General features: G+C 43.4%; 1 protein-coding gene across 4 annotated transcripts in view; it reads right to left on the bottom strand.

The window, feature by feature from the left end:
* Positions 1–513: 513 nt before the first annotated feature.
* kcnb2b (potassium voltage-gated channel subfamily B member 2b) overlaps positions 514–20,294 on the bottom strand; it is a 156,920-nt gene continuing 137,139 nt past the window's right edge. For all 4 annotated transcript variants that reach the window (XM_061806051.1, XM_061806050.1, XM_061806052.1 and 1 more), the window contains one exon: positions 514–6,584. In XM_061806051.1, coding sequence (XP_061662035.1) covers positions 4,725–6,584 — 1,860 coding nt within the window. In that variant the 3' untranslated portion in view covers positions 514–4,724. The remainder of the gene's footprint in view (positions 6,585–20,294) is intronic.

Genomic DNA, 20,294 nt, shown 5'->3' with positions numbered 1-20,294 from the left:
ATCATTTAATTAGTTGAAAACATGACAGTTCAGTTTCAGTTCATCACATTTTGATATCTATATCGTGGTTCATCTATTGCGGATTTGGCGCTTTGCAATTTATTTTCATATTCATCATACATTTAATTCACCATACCGCAGGATTTTTAGTCCATGCTGTAATTTTTACGTGTTAAAATTAAAGCTTCCGAGCCTAAAGCATTAAAGCCTTCAGAAGCATCGTGGAATTAGCAAACATTTCTGCTCAACAGGTAGTTTTAGCACCTTTTTTTGATTTTTATATATAGCAAATAAAACTTCAAACTTGTGCATTTCGTCTAACATCAACGCTCCGTTATGATGATGTCATGGCACCGTCGTAAGTCGCCATGGCTACCGTTGATTAGGTTATGCTAATGATAGCTTAGCATTGCTAGCAGGACAATGTTCCCTGACCCGCATAAATAATCACTGATAAAAAAAAAAAAAACTAATAAAAAGAGATACTCGTAAAGCGCAGAATGCACCCAAACACCAGTTGATATATGTACATTTATTCGTTATTCTGCATATGCTCATAGACTTATCGATGGTGGGGGAACGCGGAGACACGACAACAAAAGTGTTCTGTGACCACATCGCACAACATGCATACAAAGATGTCACTTTGTACAGAAACTGGGCGTGTGTGTGTGTGTGTTTGGGTGCAATCAGGGGCCATCCCGTTACCTCAGAGAACAGAAAAGACACAAACTATGTACAATAATAATAATCACCCAAATGGGAAGGAGGAAAAGGAGTCATCTCAGACATGGGCAGTGGCGGAGCGTGGGAATGTTACGGTCCAAGCTACCGTGGCCTTAAACGAGTTAAAAAAAAAACAAAACAACAAAAATTAGTGTTTATCATTGTGAAAGCTGTGATAAGTGACTAAATGCATGCGTGGTGGGGATTATAGCACCCTCTCGCGGCCTGTTTTGGTAATACGTTGAAAGTGCAACACTTTGTGGGGGTGCAATATTTGGAAGGGTAAGTATGAAAGGGGTAGATGCTTTCCATCCATCCATTTTATTTGCCGCTCATCATCACGAGGGTCGCAGGGAGTGCTGGAGCCTATCCCAGCCGACAACGGGCATGAGGCGGGGCAGACCCTGAACTGGTCGCCGGCCAATCGCAGGGCACATGGAGACAGTCGCACTCACAATCCCACCTCGGGGCTATTTAGAATGTCCAATTAATTTTGCATATTTTTGGGATGTGGGAGGCACGGGGAGAACATGCAAACTCCACACAGGCGGGGCCAGGATGGAATTCGGGTCATCAGAACTGTGAGGCCGACGCTTTACCAGCTGATGCACCGTGCCGCCCGAAAGGGATATATATGCTTTCATTTTTATATTTATTTTGGGGAAGGGTGGGGATGGGGGTCACATTTTTTTTTTTTTACTGAGCTTGTTTTGCTACCCCCATGAAGAGTCAGCCAAAAACATTTTTTTAAGTGATGCGGTTGCAATATTGCATAGCGACCCGTCAGGTGTGGTGGCCCTGAAGGGACAAATGACAAACCACGCTACTCCACTGTAGCCCCCGCCACACGCAAAAACGCACACGGAAAGTTGGATGCAACACACGTGGGAGGATCCTCTATTCAATGCCCCCCCACCGATCGGCACTCCCAAGGGGGTGCGCGGTGAGGTCGGAAGCGCTCGGGCGGTCTTCAGTTAGACGTCAATGTGGATTTCTTTGATGTGAATCGTTAGACGGGAGGAGGAAAGAAGAAGAAAAGCAAAAAACAAACATCCAGAGTTGTAGAAAACCTGAGAACTCAATAGCATTAATTGTATCATTACATAAAGACCTGATTTCTGCTATAAAATTAGAATTTCTGTACAGCGCCTCTCTCTCTACATATATATATAATATATACGTATATTACATCAAGAACGCAAATATCATACGCCGCCTTCTCATAAGTGGTTATGAAAAGGCGTGCGTCATCAAAGCTGTGGTCATGTGCCGTTTTGAGACTTATTTTTAATAGAAAAAATATATATTTTTCTCCACATGGGGGAAAAAACACCTAAAATAAAACACAAATGGATTTTTGTCTATTTTAGAATCCTCATTTGTCCCAATTTGGATCACGTGTAGCATTGCAGTACATGTACAGTAATTAAGTTCAAAAAGTGAAATTCATATACCATACAGACTCATTACACACGGAAAATTGTTTCATGGAGGCCAATTTTTATAAAAATAATTGATTGCTTTTGTAAAATAAAATAAAAAAACTAAAAAAAAATATGTTCAACCAAGTTGCAAAATTGTACAAAAAAAATTCTTAATTACAAAAAATAATGACTACATTTACCTCTGTGTGTAACCGGTTAATATAATATAGAAACTTCACTTTTAGAACCAAACTACCATAAAAAAAAACGTTTTTCCGTGACTTTGCAATTTATTGAGATGCGAGCCGTATGAAATAAAAAATCAGAAACAAAATAAAACATAAAATTTTCAATTGCACCGCCGTGAAATTGTCTTTTTGCGCAGTCGTTTTTGCCTCATATTCACGATAAAACGTTGGAAAAATACAGTCATTTGTCTGTCTGTACACTAGAAATTTCCCCCCAGACGGAAGAAAATAAAGTGCCACAATTCTTGGCCTGCATAGTTTTTGCAGTAGTCGACACTGTAAATATATTAGATAATATACGTCACATTACACAATACATATTGTACTTTGTGCGCGTCTTTCTCTCGTCCTCTATCTTCGTGATAAAAAAAAGTTTCTAATAAATTAAAAAGACAAATTACAAACATGCATTTGGTACACTCAGCCAGCCACATGACCCAAAAAAATAATAATATTCCACCCATAAATTGGAATTCAAAGGCAACGAGAGATGGTCTCTCGTCAGTGTAAAAAAAAAAAGCAAAAAATTATAAATTTAAACACAGAAAAAACTCAATTATTCGGACGCTAAAAAATGTCTCCGGAACAGAATTTACGGATCAATTTGATTAAATATCAAGGTGCGAAAAAGTTTGTAGATGGGAGGGGGGAGAAATCAGTAAACATTAATATTTCATAATTAAGCCAAGCAGAAGATGTTTCAACCCCCCCAATTACTATTTGAAAATGGATCAATCAATCACACAGAAAAACTGCAGCTACGCCGTCGTAATGACAATTCATATATTTTACTCCATTAGTGGATTAGATGCCAGCTCATCTGTGCGCTTGGTTTGGTCCACGCTGATATCTAAAGGAATATTTCATACTTCAATCGGCAAACTAGATTCATTTATACTGTAAAGCATATAGGCGGCGTCATTTATAGTCTGAGTAATGATCGCGTTTTATGGCTCTCAATCTACTGTTAAATTATTGAATAGTGTCGAAAAATCCTATAACCAATCTAGAACTATTTTATTTAACGCTAAACTTTTTTTCATTTATTTATTTAACAATAAATTTCCAAAGCTAAATACACAGAAGAGAGTACATGAGATTTATTTCCGGCAATAAAAGGATGTGCATGACTAGTACGAGTCTTATTTTGTTTTGTTTTTTTTAATACATTTTTTGATGGTGCTTAATCCAGGTGGTAAATTTTGTTTGCATGAGAAGATAAAACCGTATTTGGGGGTGGGAGGTGTGCAAATCAGATTTTCATCACACTTTGTATTTTTTTTTTTTATATATACCTATAATAATAATTTGTGCATTTTTTTCTAACGGCCACAAGGGGGCAGTCGAGCGGAAAAGGTAAGAGTGAGACCGGTGGAATATATGTGCCGAGGAAGTGACTTTAACCGATCCGGCCCCGTTAGCGCTGCGGTAGCGTGTTACTGCCGTCTCACTGATTTTTACCAGTATGTTTTTTTTTTTTTTAACCGGCCCTGTTAGTGCAGCGGCGCTAGCGTTAAACTCTGCGTACCGTCGCTATTTGTAAATATCTCGGGTTTCAATGTGGGCACTTGCGGCTTTTACACAGCTGTGGCCTATCTAAGTACCAAATGGTATTTCCTTTACAAATGTACTGTGTGAGGCTTATAACCAGGTGCGCGGGAATTGCGGAATCATTTCTGTTATTTGCATCTGTTAGGTCTTTTTTTTTTTTTTTTTTTAGACTCAAACTCACAACCTGCAACTGTGCTCACGTTGATGTTGTCTGTTACAATGAATGTAGTTTTGATATATTTTGATTTCCAACACCGGATTGCTCTTTTGCCAACTCGTTGATTGAATTATCAGAACTGAAACTTTACACACACATGACACGGAAAACAAATGACAGGATCATCGTGGGAACACTTTGCATTTTCCACAAAAGGTAACGAATGATATGTTATTTTCAATAAATAGGTCGCTACAATGGTTGTTCTGCCGTTTTTCACATTGCTAATCAACGGTACTTTGTTTTTCTTTTTTTCGCGTGCAATGTCATTGCCTTTCATGTCCAAATATTTACATCGCAAACAAAGCACCGGAAAAGATGAGTCTTTTATTGAAAAGCATGCTCGTTTACAGATCAGTTCATCTGTGCATTGGAAAAGGAATTTTATTCCCCCCCAAAAGTGTTTTATGTACAAGGGGAAAGTGTTTCCGCCGGTGGACCAATCGGTGGACGGACTCCTCCCGGACGGCGGCTCATTTTCAGGGCCATACACGACAACACCGGGAATTGGGACTTGCGATGCCATGCAAAACCATCTTTCGAGGGCCGACCTCGCAGTCACATGCTCGTCTCACAGGTGGGCGAGAGCCCGCTGTCTCCGGGTATCAGGTGGATGTCAGGCGTGAAAATGTGGTTCTCCACTTTGTGTCCGTTTTGGTCGGCCTCCCCGTCGCCGGCCACCGCCCCGCCCTGGCTGCAGTTTTGTGTCGTGCTCCTGGGGGATCGGGGCACGCCTGTAGCACCGGCCACATCCATGAGGCGGTCCTCCGAGGACGGGCCCTCGTCGCCTGGCGGGGTGTCCACCAATGGGCCGGCCTCCTCTGCCTCGTGGTCGTCCTCCTCGGGCGGGATCAGAGCCTCTGAGCTGGCCATAAGAGGCGACGTCTCCCCCTCTGGGGACTGTTCCTCCAAGATGCTGGAGCTGATGTCTCCAGGAGACGTGGTGCTGGGCGGCGTGGGGGGGCCTTCTGTGGATGTCTTTCCCACTTTGATTTTGAGAGGGTGGTTCCCGCGAAGAGATTTTTGCACGTTCTCTACGGCGCTACTGAAACTCTCGCCTTCATTTATATGAAGTTCTGAACCGTCAGCCCGGTTGACAGACTGATAGAAGCCGTCTTTAAGGATGTTGTCTTTGGAAAGCTGAACCGAGGTAAAATGGAGGGGCGAAGGGACCTGGAGGTGTCTGACCTTGTCTCCATCCACCTCTTTCATCTCGACCTCTTCCTTCATTGTGGCGTCGGGGCTGTGGGACTGTTTAGGTGAGCCCGGGCCTGCAACGGTGGTGCTCAGCGTGCTCATAGAGCTGGTCGTGTTGATGTTGGTGAAGGACTGCGACTTGGTCATCTGGTTGTACAGCTCCTCCAGGTTCTGGACGTTGAGGTGCTGCGGGGTTCTACTTCTCCACTGCGGACTCCCGGTGGTGGTGATGGTGATCCGGTGGGGGGAATTCGGCGCACCCACTGCTTTCTCGGGGGTCCTCTTATCTGGCAACTTGAGGTTGCTTTCCGAGGTGGCCGACCTGGTGGATCCTCCCCAGCGGCGCGGTGACAGGTGGTGGTTGTCCAGGGAAGTTCTATCCTCTCCTTTATCGACCACGACGTCCATGAGCTCCATACTCCGGGCGAAGGCGTCTTTGAGGTTCATGGACACGATGCTACCGTTGCGCTTGGCTCTCTCCAATGCCTCCCGCCTCTTGATTGCCTTCTCCTGCCTCTTCTGCTCCTTGTAGAACTCAGAGAAGTTGTTGACGATGATGGGAATGGGCAGTGCGATGACCAGCACCCCTGCGATGCAGCAAAGACCCCCGACGATCTTTCCGGGTAACGTCTGCGGGTAAATGTCCCCGTAGCCCACAGTGGTCATGGTAATTGTGGCCCACCAGAACGAGGCGGGGATGCTGGTGAACTTGGTGGCGTCCTCGTCCTTCTCGGCGAAGAAGACCAAGCTGGAGAAGATCATGATACCCATGGCGAGGAACAAAATGAGTAATCCCAGCTCGTTGTAGCTGCGTCTTAAAGTGAAACCCAGAGATTGAAGCCCCGTGGAGTGCCGGGCCAACTTGAGGATCCTCAGTATCCTCATGATCCGGAAGATCTGCACCACACGCCGCACGTTCTGGAACTTGAGGACACTCTTGTTGGACTCGGTCAGGAAGATGGTGACGTAGTAGGGGAGGATTGCCAACAGGTCGATAATGTTGAGTGGGCCCTTGAAGAACTTCCACTTGTTGGGGGAGGAGAGGAAGCGCAACAGGTACTCCATGGTGAACCAAGCGATGCACACGGCTTCCACGTGCGCCAGCTGAGGGTTGTCGTTGGGCTGGCCGAACTCGTCCGCCACCTGGAGGTCTGGTAAGGTGTTGAGCGACAGCGCGATGGTGGAGAGGACGATGAACAGGATGGATATGATGGCTAGAATCTGCAGCAAAAAAAATAAAAAACACAGAAATAATATTTGTAAGTCACATTTTAAATCGGACCTCACATTTGGCAAATGCGTGGAGTTGACTTCAACCACGTATCTCGCACTAATCCTGAGTCAATGACCTTGATATTTCCTACTCTACTACTCCCAAAGCCTTTAAATTTCCGTGTGGACTTTGAACCTGAACCCGAAAACGTTTGGTTTTCTTCAGAAACCTTGCTTTGGTTTACCGGCTCGGGGTCAAATACCTCAATAAATCCTGGCACCGGTGGTGCACATTTGGAAAGTCTGACTAAATTGAAAATGTATTTTTCAAAGACAAAGAGAGCCACAACAGATGGAAGGATCCACATCTGGCTCTGGAGCCAGGAGTCACAAAAGTTACTGGGATGCTTGAACAAAGTCACATCATTATGAAAACTCTCGTTTGCTCCTGCGGTTATTAAACCCAACAACAAATATTCAACGTCAAACGCTAAATAAAGTTGACAGAGGGTCTGCTTCAAATTGCGCATTACGGCTCAGGTACAACAGTGACACTCGGGTGATTTCCGTTGGGGGGGTGGCAGATCTGCGGGGACCGAATAAAAGAGCCACGAAATAACGACGTGAATCAAAAGAGCGAGTGAAGGTCTAAGCACAAATGGCAGCGCGGGCACGCTGATGAATGACAATGAGCGCAGTTGTATGCAAAATGAATATAAAACATGCCAAGGGTTGGATATAAAGGTGGATTCATGTGCCTGTTAAGGTAAGACCCCAATAAGGATCGAAATAAGACGTTAAGGCTTTGGATAAATGGCAATGTATAAGCCATTATAATGACATGGAAATTATAGGCTAACAAGGGCACAAATCTATTTTTGTGCAGCGTGATTGTATTATAGCTTTACCTGTTGGCTGTAAAAAAAGTACTTTCAGGCGTAATTAAAAGTCACATTGAGAATCTGTTTATCTCCGCTGCTACCCGGCACCAGAATCTCAGATAATAATAAAAAGTTCCTCACAATGCTGCTGTCTGCCCGGGCTCAGATTCTTTTCCCACGGATCGAAAGATAAAGAAAAAAAGTTCTTGTCCTTGAGAGGCTTTATGGAATCAGTTTGGGACCACGTGGACTTAGTGACTCTCGAAAGGATAACGAGGGCTCACTATGAGAAGTTCTTCTTTGACACGGAGACGTAACAGTCGATCGGGATTTTAGACATCTTTGCCTTTTGTACAGTGCACAAAATACACGAGCGTTGCTTTCTAAAGAAGTGAGTGTCTGGAGTCTATCTAATACTGCCTAAATTGCCGGGATTTGCGTGTTGACTTCAACCCCCCTGATATGCCTCTGATACTAGTTCTGAAGGTGCTAAACACTTAACATTCATTTTCTTATGCCTCTCATACGCATCCTAAAGTTGGTAAATTTGAGAGCCGACTTTGACCCTAGTAAGCCTCTGATACTAACCTCACACCTGTTAAATTCTCTTGTCGACTCTGACCATGTGACACCTCTTGATAGTCTCTCCAAACCTGGCAAATTCGCGGGTGGACTTTAAACCCGGAACCCGAAAATTCACATCTTTCTGAGCGGCGTGCCGGTGTCTTTAAACAGTCATTTGCTCGCGTCTGGCAGCAACTTAGTGCCGCCTGAAAGGTTTGCCACTGAAACATTTGTTTTGGACTCGATCCCTCGTGTTACGCAACACAAATGGACACCAAACAAGAGGGGTTCTGTGGCTCAGGTGAGGAAATGTCACTCAATGCTGATGAGGTTAAACCAATTATCAGCTAGTGGGGGGACAACATGGGCCTGGGCCAAGCATCACACCCAAAGACTGCAGTCACTGTACACGTCGTCTTCTTAAGATGGATTTGACTTCAAGGTGGCCCAGCAGGAGTGATAAATGACACCTGATCGGTTTAAATGAAAGCAAGGCTAACGGCTTCAGACCTTACTTACTTGTGACTCAGATAGTTTTAACCAGTCCATCTTGACTACCGACTGCCTGAGCGTGACACGACTCTAACCTGGCTCTTATGTTTACTACCTCAGAAGCCAACTTCAACCATGATAAGCCTCGGAGGCCAGCCTTTCACTTCCAACCCTTTTATGACTCCTACTACCGCTGCAACCTGGAAATCTGCTTGTCAACCCTCCGATACTTCCTCTGATAGGTGGCCGACTTACGCCGATCTTTCCTTTGCCAGGAATCAACTACAAAGATAACTCTCGGTTAGTCCTTAAATTGTGTTGCATAAATGGAGCTATTTCTCAGGGATGGCCATTTTTCTTTCTTTTTTTTTATGCTGTGGAATCAATCCAGACGATTATATAGCTTATGGTAATGTAAATCGATCCTTGTGTGTGTGTGTGTGCGCAATTTCATCATCTGGCAATGTGATGACCCCATTAACAGAGTACTATTAAACCGGTGAATTACCGTTGTAAATTCATCGACCACCTCGGGCTCCCTGCATTAATCCACCCTAATGCTTTCCATGTACTGTATTTGGGGAAATGGACAAAAGGGTGAAGTTTGAAATAGAGGCTCAAAATGGCAACTGTCCAGAAAAACACAGAAAAAAAGGAATATTTTGTGCCCGGATCGTCCCTGGCGGCTCCATTCCGAAGGTGTCGTCTGGACCATATAATTGACTTCATAAAGCTCCCGAAACGAAAAAGAGTACAAAATTGATCCGTCTGAGTTAATTCCTAGAAACGGGGACAAAATGGGACAGAACGAGATCAAATAAATGACTTACTTAAGAGTCCGTCTGGCTAAGCGGCATTGGGAGAGTGGCACGTACAAATGAACGCTCGATTAAATTCACTTGAGATGTTCCAGAGGGTTGCAAATTGGTGAGTCAACTTCGACTTTGCAAGGCTTCTGAAGTTGATACATTTGCAGATTGACTTTGACCCGGTTATGTCTCTGAAACCACATCCTGGACTCTACCCGCGTGGCTGCCCTGTAAACAAACACAGTGAGGCTAAACCTCCAGCTCGCTGTTACTGAGAAGGAAGACAAAATACTAGAATGCAGCAAAACAAAAACTCTACCTGGCCCAAGAGGCCGAGAGGCTAAGATGGCCGTCAACACCTTCACTCAATCAATCATCCAACTCGTATCTTCTTACTGTCCTGTTTCTTTCCAGCTCATCAGGAAAATTGATTGTGTGCCCTCTCTACACAACCTTGAAGATATTATTCAAAGCCAGGCACCCCGTGCAAAGCCAAAATAAATACTGTATCTATATTTACATTTTTTTCAAGTCATTATTCAAAAGATGGCCGGGGAAATATTTTGTTTTGTGGGCACAAGCAGGCGAGGCCGAACAGGCTCTTATGAAATATTTATGAACGTTTTTTTCCTGGGCGCAAACATGCCAGGCAACGGGGCCGTGTCGACAACACAGCTTTGAAAATAAAGAAGAAAATATCATAACTGCACTGGCCAGTCCTCAGAAGGAACTTTTTTATTTTAATTTTTTTTCAATTCATTACGCCAACAGGATGTGAGGAATGTGCTGACCAGAGCCCGCTTGCACTCGCCGCAGTCACAATAAAAGCACTCTGGATAGCTTAAAGATTCATGAGAGCGATGCTAAGCTAACCAATAAATGCTCTACTTCTAAACCGGCGAGGCCTTTCCCGCTGTTGCCCCAAGAGAGAAATCTATCCGTGCGGTTGTGATTTAGAGCTGCTCAATCGATGGCTACAGCGGCGTTGTCGTGTATCCCGTCATATGGTCTTCTGAAATAACTACAAGGGTACAGATAAAGTTTGCTTTGCCGGCTCAGCACTTTTTTTCAACTCAGGCCAAGCAAAATGTCCTGGAAATGCCCTCAAAGTACAACAATTTGAAATTCAACCTAAATATTCCGGTGGATAAAATGCGAAAGGTTGTCCCCCTCGACCTCTTGAGATTTTTATCAGTTTCAGCCATATTCCTGCGTATTGCACGTATGCCCCTTCCTCCTCCGCCTCCTCCTCCTCCTGGCACTCCATCTTTCCCATCCTCCCGGCGCAGATGGATGATGTTATCAGGACAACGAGGGGGGGTGAGGCGGTGGCGTAGGTGGGGGTAGAGACGGCTAGCGCGGAAGCCACCCTTCGTCTTTTGCTGTTATCTGACAGCCAGCTTTTTGTTGAGAAGGGTGCGCCATTATGAATATGATGTCAAATCAATGTACTTGTTTGGATTCTTTTAGTGTGGCATGGTGGGGCTGGGTTGGGGCGTCAGGGTGTATCAATCTTTTCAAGAATGTAGACGGAGGTGCATGTGTGAAATTATTGGAGGAAAGCCTCAACTATTTTTTGGGGCAAACATGGGGTATGCAAAATTTGTCGGGGTGTTCACAGATGTATGTGGCTTAAAAGGGATGATTTATGAAATTAAAGCGACGTAGTTGTGTGCAAAAAAAGAGTCTGTTTGGATTTGTTATGGGCGGGGTTCTGATTTGGGTGGAGGGGGTAGTAGTGCGCCAACTTTTTTGGGAACGACAAGGTGTGAAATCACCATTGCATTTGGCTTTGTTTAGGGGGCACGTTGTAAGGGGGGGGGTATGGCTTAAGCTACGTGCTGGACCCCTCAATGAAAAATTTCACTTTTTCCTCTTTGCAAAAGTTTATCCCTTTCAAAAACTTGACGGTTGCAAGAAGTTGGTTTACACGATGCAATCGCTGAACCAGGGACACACATCTGTGTCTCCCTCTGGAGGGTAAAAAAAATGGGGGTGGGGATGTGGGGGGTGGGGGGGTTATGAAGCAAACTCTGTTTACCGCCTAAGACAAGCTGCTTTCTTTGCTAATGAGATCCTTCCCTCCCTTCCTTCTATCAGCGATGCGTGTGCATGAATAAATGCATGAGCCGCGCTGGCAACGGAGAAGCAGCAACAGATGATTGGCACAGTTACCCGAAACATGGTGGGGGGCAGAAATAGTCATGGCGGTTAATATTTTACACAACGATACCATTGAGGTTTAAAAAAAAAAAGGCATAGAAAAGTTTGCCGATAAGGGGTGCACGGTTTAGAACATTTGGTAAAGAATATTCAGTCACGTAGTTTAAATGGGCTTGTTTGGTGGGGAGGCGGTCGTGGTGCCCTCGCATAGGGGCGCTCAAAACTCTGTGGGTGTGCTGAAAGAGACAATTCCAAATTCTTTTTGTAAAGTTGTGCGAGTGACTCCTAAAGCCAGGTAACACCGGCCAAGTCTGCTAGCGAGCCCGCAGAGCAGCCAGGAATTAACTAGTGACGATCCCGAAAATAGCTTTAAATTGCGGGGGGGTAACTTTCAAATCCTTGCCTCAACTCCCCCAAATTTCTCAAGTTACTTCCGCAGCACAGGCTTTTTCCTAAGTTGCTACATGTCAAGTGCTCGTGGTTGTTTGTGCGGCTGTAACTCGCCTTCGCCGGAGTTTTCGCGCGCCAGTGAATCATTTTTTATTATGTCTGTCTACGGACAAAAGCTTCAAGGAAGTATAACGCTTTTTAAAAGCCAAATAATCCCCACGCGCCGCAGAGCAAAAACACCATTAAAAAAAAGAGGGGTTTGCTCGTGGAATTGGTGTTGAATTAAATCAATGCAATCACCAAATCCTTTAAATTTCTCTCAGACAGTAACGAGCGATTCCCCTGCGACGTGGACTTCAATTTTTGAAAAGAAATATAATCATTTAACTGTTTTTATTTGTTTGGGGATAACTGTAATGACTGCAATGCATAATTCATCAGCTTTCTTTCAGTCCCGCAAAAGTTACATTCACCGGGGCGTGTTCGCCCCTGGGGGTTGGCGAACACCCTCCAAAGGCTCCATGAGCCTGCTCGCTTACCGCTGCATTGACCTGTGGCTGAATAACAGCCTCTCCCTAAAATTTGGAGCTGCGCACCCCGTTAAACAAAGCTACAATGTTGGTGCACCCAAATTTTTTTCTCCTCTATCTATTTTTCTATTTATTCCATGCCGTTGTCGGATGGAGGTGTAACGTACCAATCTCTCCATCAGGTAGCGCAACCAGACTCTAGATGTGCTTTTTCCCATCCTCTAGCAAATTGTCCAGAATGCTTCCGGTGGGAGACGCTCCGCGTGCTCGTCTACGACCGCGCGCCCATTTCGAGTTTAACGAGAGCGCCCGGATAGCATTAGTCGCCGCTGTGGTGCCTTCCCAGTCAATCGCATTAGGCTAATGCCCTCGCTAAGTGATTCCTCGGCGGAACGCAACTTGGGATGGACGAGTTTGCGGCCAAACCGAGGAAGTTACACGATACGTCATTGCGTAACGGGAGGCTTAAGTGGCGGTGCGGTGAATGTATGTGATGGGGTGCGGCAAATTTGTTGGGGTGCGTGGCTTAAAAAAAAAAAAAATGTAAATGGCTGTTCTGTGACGTATAATCATGGTAATTATATGCTAAAAATCATGGTAATTATATGCTTTTTTAGATTTTTCTTGAGAAGGGACAGGGTTGTAATGTCTTGGTCAGGGGTGCACCAAATTTGACTCCTCTTTACCAAAAGAGGAGTTCTGGGTGAAAAAGGTCAGCAAAGAACGTTCAAAAACGTACAATTAAGGTCATTTCAAGCGGAACAAACTTCGTTTAGATTGTTTTTTTAGATAGAAGGCGCACCAACTTTGTCGATGTGATAAAGACTATTGAGCTCGTGGGCCCACGTCACTGCCTGGAAGTGCCGGTCAAACAAAGCATTGCTCAATGCTAGGTCGGTTGGAGACGACGTGAAAATACGTCTTATTTTAAATATTAAATTCAGTCCGCCCAGAGATTTGTCCGATACTGTTAAACATTTAGAAGGTGATAATAAACGAAGGTACATGGAAAAATGAGAGACACTTGGCATAGAGAACCCATATTTAATGCCGAAATTGATGTTTTACGTCGATAAGAAATTGGACTATTAACCCGTTTCCGCTTGTCTTGGACAACTGTATCTAAACACGTATCTGGAGAGTAAATCATCGAGATTTACACGGACGACTTTGGAAGCGCAGAAAAGTCTGGGCGCATACAAATACTTTGTTGCTGGATCTGTTCTCAATCAGGAATAAACCCCACATAGTGATGGAGCCACTTATATTTTTTCCAATACAAATACCAATATTTCAATAAATGATCCCTGGTTTTATACAAATTTGCATTCATTAACTATGATTGGAAAAAAAAAAAAAAGAATCGGCGCCTCGTACACGGAACCGCATTCCGGCCACACGTTGAACTTCAGTAAACCTCTCTTTTTTAATATATGCATTGTTCTTGAATGAGTCCAATGCATATTTAAAAAAAGAAAATCAACCGCTGGGAAAGGCTTCAGCCCCCGTACACGGAAGCGTGTTGCGGCCACATGTTAACCTACGTAAACCTGTGTGACTGACGGTTTATTTTCTTTTTTTTAAATACGCATTGTTCTCAAATGAGCAAGCTTGGCATTGTAAATACTTCTTGGGAATTTGAGATTGAGAAGAATAATTCCTACCTGAAATAAAGCGATTATTACACAGGCATGGGTATATTTTGGTTGGACACCGTCATATTTCCTGGTCTTTTCAGCTGGTATTCCATAACTTGACCTCTCTCTCAAAAAGTTTGGGAAAGTGCTTTTTAAATTTTTTTTATATGATGTAAAATCCAATTACTTTAGTAGTTTTGTTTTTTTTCAGGACCATTTTAGGGGTGAAGTTGGGGACTGCGGTGAATCAGATAGGGGGCAGTGTTGAAAGCGGATGGCAAATAAAACGGATCTCAGTGGGTACGAGGCAAACAAACTATGCAACCACCACACGTACGTACCACCCTCGCAGAATACCCCTCCTTTCCTGTACAACGACCGCAATCAATGTCACAACGTATTGATTCCCTTTCGTTAAGTCCAGTCACAGGCGCGCGCGCAGCTTGCGACTTCTAATGGGCTCGTAGTGAAAATCCCTTTTGCACACTGTCATCGGGCAAGCGTCGCATACTTTATGCGGCATTATGAGATGGAGCCTGAACGCCATACAGAAATGTGTGTGTCGAGGATGATGTCATTACTGGCATGTCGCGCTAGTGTCTAAATGCTCCGCGCTCTGATGTGAAAAACACTTGCCAGCCACACGAGCAACGGCGCTTTTAACCTCACAACCTCACGCACACCGGGTAGCTCCTCCGCTATTGTCGACAGTTTCCCAAAATAAAATGTGCTTTATTTTATAAAGCAAAACAATATATATTAATGTAAAAAAAATTCCAAACAGATAAAGCAAAAAAAAAATCTTTTTAAAATAAATCTTAAATGAATGTAATAATTACCACTAAATAATGTTTGATAAAATTGAGGTAAAGTAAATACAAAAATAAAATATTGTCAAATGAATATGGAAAAAAAGAAAAATACATATGAAATAATAAAAGGGGGATTTAAAAACAAACTGGTAAAAATGACAACCGAATTACAACAAAATTCAGCTAAATAAAATGATTAAAAAAGGTCAAAACTAAATATTGTTAAAGCATATGGTGCTTGTCATCAGTTATTTATCTTTTGCCAAATTTGCTTGTTTTTTTGATTTCAGAAAACGGTGACGGGACGCCGATACTGACGCGGCACAATCACACTGCAACGCGCCGTGCGCGTGCTTGGGCCTCCTTCCTTACTTGTGATGTCGCTGGGAAATGAGGCGAAGTCAGGCAACATGGAAACATGTGGATGCCTTTGGGCTAAATTGGATGGGGGTGGGGGGCGATACAAGCGGAGGAGAAGGTTTGCAGCATTTTAAGTACTCATGCAGATATAACGCTGGGCTAGATTTAACACGCACACATAATGCCAATGTTGGCATTCTCATGTCTTAATTAAGCTGAATCTTAACTTTTTTTCATTTTCCGCACATCTACGATGCGGCCCTTGCGGACCTTAAAAAGACGCTTGAAATCATTCACAAATGAGCAATTAAAGGAGAACATGCAGCGCGGGGAATCAGGGATTTAAACAAGAAACGCTTCTCCGTGCCTGCCATTATGATTATCACATTCATTCAGTGGTTATAACACAGCAGAAGAGATGCTTTTCGTACGCCTCTCCATGGCATTTAGCATTGTTTATTAGCTTGAAGCTAAACAAGACTTCTCTAAGGAAAAAGCTATGTGGTTGTTGTTTAATTTGTTTTAAGTTTAGTTTGACAAAAAAAAAAAAACTTCAACTGGGAGAGGAAAAGTCTGGGAAGCAAAATTTCAGGGGGCGGGGTGCAAAGTTTTCAAGAATGGATTTTTTTTTTTTAAAAACTGAGCATTTCACAATTGCATCAAATCACACAAGATATTACGGTGGCCGTGAAGGGCAAAATAAAGAAATAAATTCACAGTATTTTCGGTTCCCACAACAGCAGTTGACCTCGTCTAGGAAAAACAAAAATTCTACAAATGGTTTTCGTGTGGAAGTTGTGCTTAAAAGGCAGCGAACGTGGAGCGCATCAGTCTCATTCCGTCCTCCCACATCCCCGCCACCCCCGACATTCCCGCTCCCACAACCAACACAGGAAGTGAAACATGAAATGAGAGCACGGAGAAAAAGTGCTGACTCGTGTCCTTCGTTGCTTTTGATGTGTTTGCGTACGTTTGTATGTGTGGCCGTTACAAGCTCGTTTCCTGAGACGTTCATATGTATTTTCCCACATTACCTCTGATTGACCCTCATCATACAACTCCCTTCTTAGGCCCTGAATGTCTCTTAAGTACTCCCACAACTAAACGAATGAGAGAAATTGAGCCGTGTTTTCTTAAATCCTTCTGATTGACTCTTAATGTAACGTCTTTAACCATCCTTAATGTTTTGTGTTCAGTTCCCGTAGGGGATTCTGCTACAAGGTCAACAAGACGTTGAGTCTTCCCTCTTCTGCTCTCGATCATTTCTGCTGTCAACACTGAAATCTGAGCATTTCCTGACCTGCTGTGTGTGGATTACGGATCACTGCATCAATTTGGCCCAAGACAACTCTCCAAAGCATGACCCCCTCGACTGTGAAGTGAACCCCTCTGCATCCTGGCTTTGAATTTACCTGTCGTAGTCAATCTTCAAATTGATTAGTAATACCCTTTCCAAGTTTTCCAGTGGTTCAAAGTTTTGCACATCGCTCCTTCACCACACTCAGTCATCCATGTGACATATCCCTGAAACACAGCGATAATAACGGCCTTTGCGGGTCAGTCAAAAAGGTATGAGAAAATGTGACTAAATTTCCATCTGTCGATAATGAAAATAGTCACATAAATTGATCTTTAAAAGGAAATTCCATGAGCAATCTCTTTAACGTTATTGATCAAAAGAGTGTAGATGAGATTAAAAAATGACTCATATTAAGAGGGTAAATCAGGAGACTGTCGGGAAACATCTTACTTCAACACAATCCTGCTGTACGGTTTTGCTTGCCACCAACAAAAAATGAATGTCACACCTCGGCCCGTTATCAAAAGGAGGTATTACTTGCGAAGAGATCATCCATATATATTTGTGCCAAAGGAAAAAGCCATTTCATGCAGCTATCACTTTTATTGCCTGGAAAAGAATAACTCCAATCCAGAGCAGGCTTTCACTCAGATGAGTGTTTTGCTCACGTGGGAGACGCCAGTAGGGAATCTCCCCCCAAAAAGCCAGTTTTACGGCTTCGATAGCGTGATAAGACGTGAGATTTCATTAAAAGTATACTACTATGTCCAAATGCAAGCAAGTGCTCGCTGATGATGTAACCCACAGGAAAAAAATTTGAGGAGATTGGAAGGTGTGAATGGATAGATTTCACATAAAACGACAACGAATGCACCACTTAAGGTACAACTGGAGTCAATTCCGACATAGAAGTGAGTACCACTCGGTGCCGTAACCTACCTACCACGCGCCATCACACTCGTAAATCTGCAGTCGAGCACGAAAAATCATGCACGTAAAATTTGTTACGAGTAGAAATGCATAGTTATTGAAAGACGTCGGTTATTTTGTGTAGTCTTGACCAATGTTCCCCTCTTAGCTGCGCCAATGGGCAATTGCGTACTTGTTGCACACTCTCAGCGAAACCACACGGTCACAATGAGCTGCTGCTCAGCCTATTTCTACTTCCTAGTTTACCGGACACCGCCCCCCTCCGCTCTTAAAGGGGTACACTCAGAACACACACCCACAACTTTATATCTGCGGGCCTGACTGACCTCCACTCACAATGCTTTAGTGTCGACTTGGAAAAAATCTGAAGTTGTAGGTACACGGAGTCAATATCGACATGCAGGTGGGTGCTCGCTCCAGGAAAGGTCAAATTGTCCTTTCAATCAGACCGAACAACGGTTTTCGGTTGTTAGTGATGGACTATTGTCTTATCTGATGTCCCTGTCAGCAGCCGCAGTGAGGTTTATCAGCCAGCAGACAGAGTGCCAAGTCTGATGAAACAATCTAATCGGGACGCAATTGAAGTGGAAATGTGATGGGAAGGACGGACCACATGCTGCATTGCAACGTCATTCAAGAATCGCCGTAGCAATCCCGCGGGGTCCGAGCCACACAAAGTCTGGCACGCGCAAAAAATCATTGGAAAAGCTACACTGAAACATACAGGAAGTTGGAAATTCAAACTTTGGAAAAAAAAAAAAAGGAGTCTGTAAAGTTGGACAAAATGTCACTAGTTCCAGCAATCTGCACGCAATCATTATTGTTGAGTTTTTGGACTCAGCAACCAGGATGGAATTGCAACATTTCTATTTGCGGTTCTATGCAAAGATCATGGTTTGTTTTTAACACTTTTTTAGCACCCTTCGACTTTCTGCTGGCATCACAGGCAGAAAAATGTCGTCATGGTTGTTGAACTGAAATCCCTCCAAAGAACAACATTTTGACAGCGTGGATGAATGTTGTACACGCGTCTGTACAATGCGGAGCCCAGATGGCTGCCGCGGATTGAAGACGAGTGACAGGATGAGCTGGACAAGGTGGCCGCAAGGGCAAAAAAGATTATGTGAACAACGCAAATGAGGTTCCGTTTCTTATTCCCCCCCCATCCTGCCTCCGTGTCTTGTTTATTTTACCGACCTGTGATCCCCGCGGAGTCTCTCCAACATCTGCCCACGGCGGAGCTCAAGCAGATTAACGACCAGATTTGGATTTTCTCGGCCTTCTTAAGACGTTCCCGCACCTAGCTACGTGCATCACTACTTTGTACGGTATGGAGAAGCTAGCTGTCAGAAAAAAAAAAAAAAAAAAAAAATTCTGTGTTTTGCCCTTAACTATAGCTAAATAGGGAGTAACTTGCGTCATGATACATGAAACAAGTTCAAACGAGCCTAATGTAGCTCTCTGCTGAAAATTTTTTTAAAAATCTAATTCATAACGATGAATAATAAGCTAATTTCTATTTCTCACAATGTAGCTACATGAAAGCCTTTTTTTAATCCAAATCATGACAGTATTTTTAACAAAAAAAAGATGATAAAACTCATGTATTTCATAGTACATTTCAAATTAAAAGATGATACCACATCCAAATACTGGGTGACGGAATCGATACAGTCCCATATCCCGGGATTGATATTTAGTCTTTGGATCTCATTACACTCTGCAGGGGTCCCTAATGTTGTGCCTACTAAGTAAAAGTATACATAAAGTATACTCTTGCCTGCACATGTGGGGGAAAAAAAAAAAACACTTATCTGTGAAAAGGTCAAGCAAATTTGCTGCCATTATTAAAATCAACAACACAAAAAATGACATTGAAAGTTAAAAAAAAAACAAAAAAATAATTAATATACTAACATCAACGGAGGTGAGTGTGTCTGTAAATGTTCGCCGGGACAAATCTTAATTTAATGCCTTCTTGATGAGCTTCGGACCCAGTGAATAATAGCACCGCGTCTGAACATAAAATATGCACTGAAGCATGCAAAAGGCTCATTCGCACTCCTCATAAAGACCGGTATAAAACACACACGCGCACAAATAAACGACACACACACACACACACACACACACAGGAGTGCTATAATGAGCCGCTGTGATTTAGTGTATTGATCAGGTGTTCAGAGGCTCCACCGGGAACGCGGCATCACATAAAAAAGACGACATTATGGCTGATCAAGCGGGGCCGAGCGCAAGGTGACCTTCACTTTACTGACGCCCGCCCAACCCCGCGGCGGCTGATTCCCACCGTTACGATCAGATACGTGGGAAAAGTGGTACGCGTGTGCCTCAATGTCAAAAGTAGTGACAGCGCTGCCTTCAGATACAACGGAGAACGGATCGCGAGCTTCGTGCTAAAGTGTGACGGAAAGCGCCAATGATGTGCTAAAAGGTAACATTGTGCTTTAGACATCCTGAATGAATACAATGATAAATAGATATATAAATCAATACATAACTAAATATCATTTTAAAGATGCACCTGTAGATAAATACAACGAAAAATTGATTGCGAGCTTCGTGCTAATGTGTGACGGAAAGAGCCGATGACGTGCTAAAGGTAAACATCGTGCGTTAGAAATCTTGAATGAGTACATGTCAATGGTAGATACATAAATCAATGTATAACTAATTATATTTTTACACCTGTAGATAAATACATCCCTATTGTAAGATCAATTAATACACCGAATGATAAGAGCCATACGACGATTGATATTGGCACAAGATACATAAAAAATATGGAGTATCTGTATTACATTAACAGAGTACACAGATTGATACAGCAACA

Source organism: Syngnathoides biaculeatus, chromosome 19 (assembly GCF_019802595.1).
Source record: "Syngnathoides biaculeatus isolate LvHL_M chromosome 19, ASM1980259v1, whole genome shotgun sequence".
Classification (NCBI taxonomy): domain Eukaryota; kingdom Metazoa; phylum Chordata; class Actinopteri; order Syngnathiformes; family Syngnathidae; genus Syngnathoides; species Syngnathoides biaculeatus.
This window is presented reverse-complemented; position numbering and strand designations above follow the sequence as displayed.